Below are 10,076 nucleotides of genomic sequence, written 5' to 3' on the forward strand. Positions count from 1 at the left end.
GTTTTATTTCTTTATATTTGTTTATCCTAACTTAACTTGAGTTGTTCACATCAAAAAGGAGGAGATTGTTAGTACCCCAAGGTAGTTTTGATGTGATCAACCAAGTCAGGTTATGTTATATTGATTTTTAACTCCCGTGTCTATGTGTGTAGGAACTTAGGAGCACAGTAAATCGAGCGAAAGACGCATCTAGTGAGAAGGACGACACGGGAGAGAGCCGACGGACTCGGTGCATCCGAGGGGCGAGGTGTTGCGGAAGAGTACGCGGGCGGACGATAAGGTGGTGTGCGACGTTTCCGAGGGATGAGAAGCCGGAGTGGAAGACTGTTCGAAAGCCGGAAAATGGGTTCAGGTGAGCCCTATTCCGGATAGTCGAAATCACCCAAGCAAGTGGAGTTGGAGCCAGAGCGAAAAACCTGGACCCAAGCGAGCGGAGTCGGAGAAAGAACCCGGACCAAACAAGTTAACATAAGGTTAACTTTGGTCCGGGCGCCTGGACTCGATCCGGGCGCTTGGACTCGGTCCGGGCACCTGGACTCGGTCTGGGCACCTAGACTCGGTCCAGGCACTCGAACCATGAAAATTATCCAAATCACGTTTGGCGCTATCCATTGCGACTGAGATAAAATTTTATCTCCCTCCAGGCGTCTGGAACCCTTCCAGGCGCCCCGACCAAGGCTATAAATACAATCATGATCCCAGAAGCTTAGACAGAACATTTGTAAATAATTTCCTTTGTCTAGCTTTACATTTGAGTGTTTAACTGCTACAAAAGGCTTCTTCGCCTACAGGAGATTTTGATAGTGAGCTTCAACTTTCTTAGATTAACAACATCTCCGGTTGTAACCAAGTAAATCTCGTTGCGCCTCTTCTTTCTAGTTTCTTATTTAATTTATGTATGTGTTAGTTTAATTAAGATATAGCATTCGAGGAAGGTTCGTGTTATTTTTGCAAGATTATTCACCCTCCTTTTACCGACCGTCAAGGATCATGCACAACTCATATAAAATTATTCAAGTGTTCTCCAATGTACTATTCTTATTATTATCTTTAGTGTGTATCTCCCTTTTAAATCTTAAATTGGGGATGCATTATAACAATGAAACCATAGCTATTATACATGTTATAATAATTACAATTTTGTAACTACTATGATATGAATGTTAAATAAGTAAGTTGATTTCACGTTATAATAAATATAATTTCATAGTTATTATAATGGGAATAATAGGAGAATATATATGATTAAATCTGAATAATATAATTGGATAATTTTATCAGAAAAAAATAGGAAGTCCCAACTATTCCCAAAAAAAAAAACAAGAGTCCTTTTGACGTTTACCATAAATAAATAAATAAAATATCTAGATTATTAAAATAATTAATTAATTAATTAAGATATCGACAAACTTAGGTGTGTTACATAAGTAAAATCTGTTAAAATTTTCCTTGTCCTAATTAACCAATAATCAGCAAGATCGTATTCCATATTTAGTAATATGATAATCATTGAATATGGTAATAAATTAATAAAGTAATTGTTTCTGCTTCTCTTCTTTCCGTTTTAATGAAGATTTTAAAAAGTATTTATTTCTGTTCCGCTTCTTTCGCTTATAAAGCTTTACAATAAGTCGATCACCGTTCTCAGACTTCGTCTTCGATTCCGGCAGAAGAAGAGCGCATTAAACAACTCGCCGACGCCATGGACCTGCTTAAGCGCGAGCTCCAGCGGAAGCGCAAGGCTCTGGAAGATGACTTCGGCGGACGGAAGCTCCTCCGCCGCTCCGAGATCGAGCACAAGGAGACCGAAAGACTCCGCCAACTGGAGAAACTCCACCGCCAGCCCAAATCCCTCAATGCTGCCGCTTCTTCCCCGCCTCCCTCCTCGTCTCCCTCTAAGATGCCCAACGATCCTCTTCCCCGCGGTGCCGTCGACAATTGGTCGGCAGCGCGCGACGAGGTGATTCGCCGCCTTCGGATTCTGAAGCATCCCGCCACCCTCTTCGGGGAGGACGACGCTGGCCGGCTCCGCCGTCTCCAGACGGTGATCGAGTCAGGCCCCATCGAGACCGAGGAGGAGTTGGCCGATGGGCAGACAAACGACTTCCTCAGGGACATACATAATCTCCGCCGCGAACAGAAGGCCGGAACGGCCGTCGCCAAGAGAGAAGGCGGCACCGGTACTGCGGAGAAAAGCCCTGATACCGATACGGATTCGATTATGGCGAAGGGGAATTTCGAGGATCTGTGCGATGAGGACAAGATTCAAATTTTCTTCACGAGGCTGCTGGGCGATTGGGGCCAGGAGGTGGCCGAAATGCCCGACGCCGAGAAGCGCACTGCCAAAGGGAAATCCGCGGTAGCTACGTTCAACCAATGCGATCGGTACTTGAATCCAATGTTCAAGCTGTGCCGGAAGAAGGTACCTGTTTCTTTCAATCAACTCAAATTGAAGTTTCGTTTTCTAGCAATTCGGCATTGGATTGATGGTACTTTCCTCTCCAGGCTCTTCCGGGTGACATCCGTCAGGCCTTGGTCAGGGTGGCACAGTGCTGCCAGAGGCGAGACTACTTGGCCGCCACAGACGAGTACATCAAGCTGGCGATCGGCAACGCGCCGTGGCCTATTGGCGTGACCATGGTAGGCATTCATGAACGTTCTGCCCGTGAGAAGATCTGCGCAAACAGCATAGCGCACGTCATGAACAACGAGACAACCCGCAAGTACCTGCAATCGGTGAAGAGGCTGATGACATTTTGCCAGCGCCGGTACCCGACAGATCCGTCCAGGTCCTCCGAGTTCAACAGCCTGGCGAACGGGAGCGACCTCCAGTCCCTCCTGGCGGAGAATAGATCATCATCAGCTAAGAACATGGCTGCCAAAGAGAGGCCGACACTAGTCTCAGCTGCTTGACTGGAACAAATTTCTCAAAAAAAAAGTCTGTTCCTGCACAAAATGAAATCTAATAGTATGCTGGAAGTTGCGAAGATTGTTATGGATAAATACTGGTATATACATATACAAATAACCTGTAAGTACAGACAAGCTCAAGAACAACGTTAACTTTTTTAGAGAATTCAAAGGTCGCTTTAGGTGACAATCACGCTACTTTACAACCACCCTTTAAAATACATAACCAAAGCACCTCAAATGTTGGCTCCTCCATAGCCCTTCAGAAAAGTCTGTCGATGAACAAACATGATAGTTAATGCAAAAGATTGAGCAATGAAAATCTAATTTTATCAATTCCTAGCAACTATCGGTTAAATTTTCTGAAATGTGATGCATACCATCTTGGCAGCGACCACCGACTGGTGCTGCCTTTCTTTCTTCTCGCGTTGACATTCACCGCACCAGCTAGAGAAATCCTTTTGGAACTTCCTCATCTCTCTGAAGACTGAACTGTAGAACGGATCATAGAGGGTTATTGCTTTGCACACTTTGAGTTTTGAATAGGAAGGGCAAAATTGCAGAAAACTGTATCCGAAACAGGCAAAGATAACTTGGTTGTTACTATCAGTAATAGCTTAGCGAGATGACACCTTACACAGAAAGATGTACTAAAAATTTAAAATGCAGTAATGATGCATTGGTTATCTTACCTGTAGACTTGTTTGGTTATAGTTTAATTTCTTCAAGTGGATTCTGACGAATTGTCTCTTAACTTTTTATCTAATAGCCCAGATGCACCTCCTTGGCAAACCAAGCAACATCATCGCTCACCAATATGGTCTCCCAGGAGTATTTGTTCAGATGACTTGATTCTATTCTAATGCAAGTATTTGTTCCATATTGTTAGTTCTTGAGGATACACTTCACATTTAAGATAATATGTATACTTCTTTCCCTGTAGTCTGAATCAAAGATTGGACGATGTGACAATTTCTCCATCACTCTCCGATCTCTTGTTCAGCAGCGAAACAACAGAAATAGCATAAATGTGGGAACAGTGAAAATTTGAGATGCATTGCCAGAAAAGCTTTTAACAGTTCATCGATAATATTCAGCATAGACTTGATGCCTCAATTTACAAAAAATGAATAACAAAGCTACTCATGCAATTTACAATAAAATCACCATGCATCTTGAGAATAAAAACATGAATGTACCTTCTACACCACAAAAGCATGTTGATTCTGTGTCCAGAATTTGTGGGGAGAGCCCCATGTCGGTGGCGTCCACGATGAAGTACAGCTTGACCAGGGACATGAGAGTAGTCAAAGATTTCCTACAATAAAAGCAAGGAGAATTTGGGCAGAATATCAAGTTTTAAAAACAAAAACATCAACTCAACTACTTAAAGCAACTACAAATAAAATCATTATTAAAATAAAGCACAATAAAATACCAAGGATTTCAGCCAACAAACTTTCCCATATTCTTTTATGAAGGAGTTTACTTATTGTTTAGTTATAAAGTTTATCCTGAAGGTTCAAAACATTGGTCCTATACCTATACCAGCAATGATGTATAAACAAATTAGTAAAGCAATGTGTCTGTATAGGAATCCAAACGAATTTTTCCATATTTGTAAATGGCTCGTTAAATGCCATAAACATCACAAACCAACACATGGTTACGAGTCATCATTGAACAAAGAGTGAGGGCATACTATTGCAATCTATTTAAAACCACTTCATGCAGCATTATTGACAATAATTTCACATGGTTCTATTGAATTACATTCATTGCATTGTGATTCCTTTTGCAAGTTCCACCATTTTTAGTCGTGGCAGCCATTACTGAGCAGGCAAATTTCCATTTTTTTAAGAGAAAGAATTGAATTATAAATGCATGAAAAAAAAGCAAATATATTGAGATTTGTCGACTAGTTTCTGCAATAATTTTAGCAAAATAATATGAACAAAGGAACAAAAAAATCAAGATGTACTTCAGTAAATTATGACTACCAAAGACTTTACATATGTTTCAAATTCCAGGTCAACATAGAATGATGAAATGCTCAGGAATACATACACTTCTACAAAAAAAAATGTGCAAAAATACCACCCATGTGATGACAGACCTCTGTTTGTGTCTCTGTGTTCACATGTTTGTCACATCGAACTCCCCGGAAAAACAATTCACCACCAGAAAAATCTTTGCCTAAACACACATTTAGAGTGACTTCTGAGTCATCCACATGGAATCCTGGATCACAAAAACTACAATGACTTAAAAGAAAAATAAATGAATTTATTCAATTTACACATGCTAAAATAAAGAGTAAAGTGTGGAACAACCAATCCACAAGATCTAAGAGTACTCAACAATATGATAAGAAAGTAAAAGTATTTCCACATTTGCTGTGAGGCTGCAAAGAAACAGTCATGCAATGTATGATGTTTATAAACTATGATGTTGATAGAAGTATTCACTCTGTAAGTTCATGGCCTAAAATCAAAATCAAGCAATAATGCCTACCAGTGCACTCAAACTAAAACCTACCATTAATGGGAGTTTTTAATAGTTTCAGAAAGACAAGAAAGCAAACTTGCTACAAGAGCCTCTACACGTAATTTGTTTACTATCCAATCAGTAAAAGTACAAAAAAATGGGTTATAATGGAAGGCAGGTCTGGAAGAAACAGAAAAACCAATTACACAAAAGTATACTAGTTAGAGTGAGGAGATACTACATAAGGATTCGTACATACAGCTGCAGAAAATTGCTCCAGTACTAAATCATCCTAAAATACCATAATATTGAGATAATTTTAGCACTATTTTCCTCAAATACTATAATAGTTTAATCCAATTTGCCTACCCACGTGTGAGGGGAGTGTTAAACAAACAAGCACAAGAAGAAATTTAGATAAACAAAGTTGGAATGAATCCTTTCATAAGCAGTTTGCATCCAATCAAAATTAAGATCAAAATATTACATGAAATAACTCATATTTATTATATGTGTTATATTCATTTTTATATTGTTTTGAAAATAATCCATTTATGAGAATTTTTTAATAGATTTCTGATATATGTTCGCCATGAAATTATATTGAACTTTACAAATTTCAAAATGCTCTTTGACTAGCCTTTAATGAATTATTTAAAACATCATCATCATTAAAAAAAAAATGTATCTTAACATCCCCTCCTATGGTTTTAAAAACACAATATGGCATGGATGTGCGCTTATGTAAGCACAAACTACCCAAACTAATTCAAATTTTAAAGTAGTAAGCCATTGTGGTTTGACTCAAATAGGTAGCTGTTTTGGTGAGCTAACAGACCCTAAATTTGGTCCAATCAATTTCTGCATGAATGATGACAGGCGTTCAAGCACAAAAGAAAACTATTAAATTAATAAAAAACAACAAGGTATTGATCAACCTCTACTAGATGTGGTTTCCAATTAAGTAAACATACTAGATATTCCATCTCCTGCATATCAAATCATATAGGAAAAAAATGTAACAAAGCTACCTAGTTCAACATCCTTGTCCTTTCCATACTCAACCACAAAGCCATGATGTGAGTCGAGAGTTGATCCGCCAACCTCAGGGAAGAATACTGCAATTGAAGAAAATAGGTTCTGAGAGATATTGATGAAACAAAGTCATGGAGCGTAACAAAGTTACAGAATCCTGTCATGCAAAGAAGACATGATTATCACCTCTAGCCATTGGGGATATGAATTCTTCCATAAGCTTGTTAAGCATGGCTTCCAAGCCAAAGTCATCAAGCACAGCACCGTACTTATTCATTGTATTCGGTCGCATTATTTTGAACTTGATAGTGTTGACCCATTTTTCAAAATTGTCCACCTAAGAAATCACCAAATTAGGTTATGTCACCGATAGTTGTGTGCTGTGAAATGATTGCAGGTTTGAGTAGTACCTCATCTAATAACATTTCACAGAAACTTGGCTGTAGCATAGAAAATGTATATATTCCAGGTGATGGTTCAGAAAGTATATTTCTGAAGCTCTCCTCTGTGTTATCATTGATAGCTTTAACAAATGATTGCATAAAAAAGGCTGACGGATGCAGATTGTATAATTCTTTATGCAAAGGCTGCTTAAGTAACAGGAAGAGAGTTAAAAGTTGCACGCATGCTATCATAATTTATTAGAAGCTAGAACGCCTATGAAAGAAGCAATTCAGCAATACAAGTAAAATTCGTGTAAATATTTTAAGATTAAACAAGAAACTAAAAGAATCATCATCCAAAGGGCATCAATCAAATAACTCAATGAAGCATTAAACCTAATCATAGTTGCAGAGAACATACATGTTATAACACATAAAAGAGGGGGGAAATACTAATAAATAAACTTGACAGGATAATTTTTTGAACAGAAACAGGTTTACTAAACACACACAAATACATGGAACTTCTCATATTTGAATAAATGTGAATCAATCCCCATGTGCCTATTCCCACCCATGCATCATTGCAACAAATAGGGAAAAAAGTCATGAAGGCGTTAGGCAATTTGAGTACTACTCCCAAATAAAGAGAAAAGGAAGCAGATTATCAGCTTCAGATAGTGCTTAAAGTTGAAGATTTTTATAACATAAAATTAGTTGTAGAAAGGAATTTTGATATGTACAAATGAAGACAACCAACCCTCAAAGCATTGGGAGATTGTATTACATAATAAATGTTGCTTGCTAGAGCTAAATTTGTGCTCTGTTACTGCACAAACACTCCACACTCTGAGCAGGATGCACTGCACTACTTCAGAGAAGTAACATAAAATACCTACAAGCAGTCAACCGAATCTGAAAAACAAATCATATATTGCTTAACATTGTGTCCCAGAACATCACGCTGAGGCTAATAAGCCTAAAGGAGTTACTCCAAAAAAATAATCAGAAGCATAGTCAAAGAACTAAACATATGAGAAACACAAATTTCCAAAATCATACACATAAATCATAGAAACTGAAGAGTAAAGAGTTTAACAGATAGAAACAGAAAACCTGATAAGCTGACATCAATTTTTGTCTGTACTCTTTGTGTCTCTGAACCTGATAGATCAAGTAATCGCTCTAGATTAATAGAAGTAAATGAGAAAAAATAATACAGATAGACTAGAATAAACAACAAGAAATAGACAAATAAACCATCCTTTATTTTTGGGTTCTTTAGATTCAAATAAAATTCTTCGCAAGAGCCAAAGCTCATCAAGCATTAAAAAGTCCCTTTGACATTCTAAAAATAATGTCTTCATGATCTCAAACATTTAATAGCATTAAACTTTTCTTATTTAATATTCAATTTACTGGCATCAAGATTCTTAATTTTTCAAATATTAAAAAATAGGTTATTTTAGTTTCTTGTTTTCCCATATGAAAACAATACATAAATATATATTTGCAACCCAGTCAAGTAGAAACAAAGTTGCTACCTAGTAAACTAGTAATAAATAAATGTACTGGGATAGAGCTTCCTGTATATACATGTTCATCACGTTCTTTTCCTAGACCAGTTTTTTTTTTTTTTGCTAATTATCATTAATTTCTCAGCTCTGGCAGCCGTGACGGGAATAAAAAATCAATTTGGTCATAAAGCATATTCACGTATTGACATGAATTAATCATAAAAAATTTGAAACCTACTTTCGTCAAGCAAAATTCTTTCAGTTCAGTAGAATGTGCCAAACAACAGAAGATAAATATGCAAAGGAACGTGATTTTCTAATGATGATGATATTTGCAGTTAAAAACAATCATTCTAAAAGAGGTTTCACTGGGCGATCAAACGAGATAGCCAATCGATGCAGCACCAAGTTTAGAGGAAACTATAATCATCGAAATTGAAGCAGATACACGTCGTCCTAAACGCCTCAGAGGGCAAAATCTCATCGAGCGAAGGTGAGCCAACAACAATTGTTTGTGTGCCAACCAAACAAATCGCTGCAGACGAGTTTACTATTTTAACATTCCGTCTTGCAGGAAGGCAGGGAAGGGCATTTCCGTTATTTCGGGGGAAAAAATTCTAAAGAAACAACCATAGATCCTCAATTTGATGGAAGCTCTACTTCAGCTCGAAGGAGGATAAACAGGAACAAAGAAGAGTAGTTCACCCTAATTCGCTCCCCCTCAGGCAAGTATCGCGCGAGGATCTCCTTCATGAACTGCACCTTGCCATCCCGCGGTACCTCGAGCATGCTGGGCGGGAGGTGCCGCTCCAGGGAGCTGAAGATCGCCGGATCGAACTCCGACTGAACGTCGTCGTACCGCTCCGGTTTGTGCTCCGTGTTCGGGTTCAGCCTCAGACGCCGGTCCCCGTAGGTCGGCCTGGACGGCGCCGGCTGGACCTTTGCCGGTCCGTTCCCGTTCCCATTGCTCGACGGGGACCCATCCCTCCGATCGACGGCGCCTCTCACCGACATCGCTCTGCGGCCGGAAGCTCCGGCGTCCGGTGGAAGGAGATGGGATCACTTCCGCCGTGCCATCCGCGGTCCGAATCGGAGGACGCAGTGGGTTAGGGTTTCGTTGGAAGGTGAGCTAGGTGTTGGCGTGGGGTTGGAGAGAGAGACAGAGAGAAGGGAAGATGTGGTGTTCGCTTGACGTATTGGCGATATGGACGCGGATATATGAAAAGGCCACTGGCTATGGCGATTTATTACGGGCTTGCCATCGAAGAGTGAAGGTGGTGGGAGAACGCAGTCGTTGGCTACTGGTGCAAAATTAGGGTTTCTTTTGGAGGGGACGGGGCACGTCGGATCCGCTGTCGGACAAAGATAGCGTACACGCACTTTGATCCTTGGTGAACTCGACACGCGTGTCGTGGACTGAGGCAGCTGGACCACCGGACATGAAAGGGGAAATTCCATCTTTCCCCCTGTTTATCTCCTCAATTTGCAAGAAAGCTCTAGCGGGGAGCACGAAGAAAGACGAATGCGAAGGGAGAGATCTCACGGCGTCACCGAGTCGATATCGGCCAACGGAAGGTAACTTAGGTTGCTACTGTGACGCTGCGGCGAGTGGCAGTTGCTGCGAAGAGGATGAAGACGCCGAGGAAGCCTAAGACATCGGCAACGATTTCTACACTGTGAGATTTGCCGCAGAGTTGAATGAGGAAAGGCTCACACTGGTACACTCAGGCAAAGCCCACGTGGT

At 39.9% G+C, this 10,076-nt stretch overlaps 2 protein-coding genes across 2 annotated transcripts; one reads left to right on the forward strand and one right to left on the reverse strand.

Annotated features, from left to right (window-relative positions):
- Positions 1-1,659: 1,659 nt before the first annotated feature.
- LOC121978360 (pre-mRNA-splicing factor 18-like) lies at positions 1,660-2,913 on the forward strand. The gene is made up of 2 exons (XM_042530716.1): positions 1,660-2,422; positions 2,506-2,913. Exons 1-2 carry the CDS (start codon positions 1,703-1,705, stop codon positions 2,911-2,913), a joined length of 1,128 nt encoding a protein of 375 aa, XP_042386650.1. The 5' UTR covers positions 1,660-1,702.
- Positions 2,914-2,971: 58 nt separating this feature from the next.
- On the reverse strand, positions 2,972-10,076 carry LOC121975395 (2-oxoglutarate and iron-dependent oxygenase domain-containing protein CP2-like). The gene is made up of 9 exons (XM_042527013.1): positions 9,038-10,076; positions 7,932-7,979; positions 6,843-7,019; positions 6,619-6,769; positions 6,429-6,515; positions 5,027-5,151; positions 4,110-4,228; positions 3,291-3,402; positions 2,972-3,182 (listed from the first exon to the last, which is right to left on the reverse strand). The coding sequence occupies exons 1-9, from the start codon at positions 9,344-9,346 to the stop codon at positions 3,147-3,149; spliced, it is 1,164 nt and encodes a 387-aa protein (XP_042382947.1). The 5' UTR covers positions 9,347-10,076; the 3' UTR covers positions 2,972-3,146.

The sequence above is a fragment of the Zingiber officinale genome, chromosome 4B (assembly GCF_018446385.1).
Source record: "Zingiber officinale cultivar Zhangliang chromosome 4B, Zo_v1.1, whole genome shotgun sequence".
NCBI classification, from domain to species: Eukaryota; Viridiplantae; Streptophyta; class Magnoliopsida; order Zingiberales; family Zingiberaceae; genus Zingiber; species Zingiber officinale.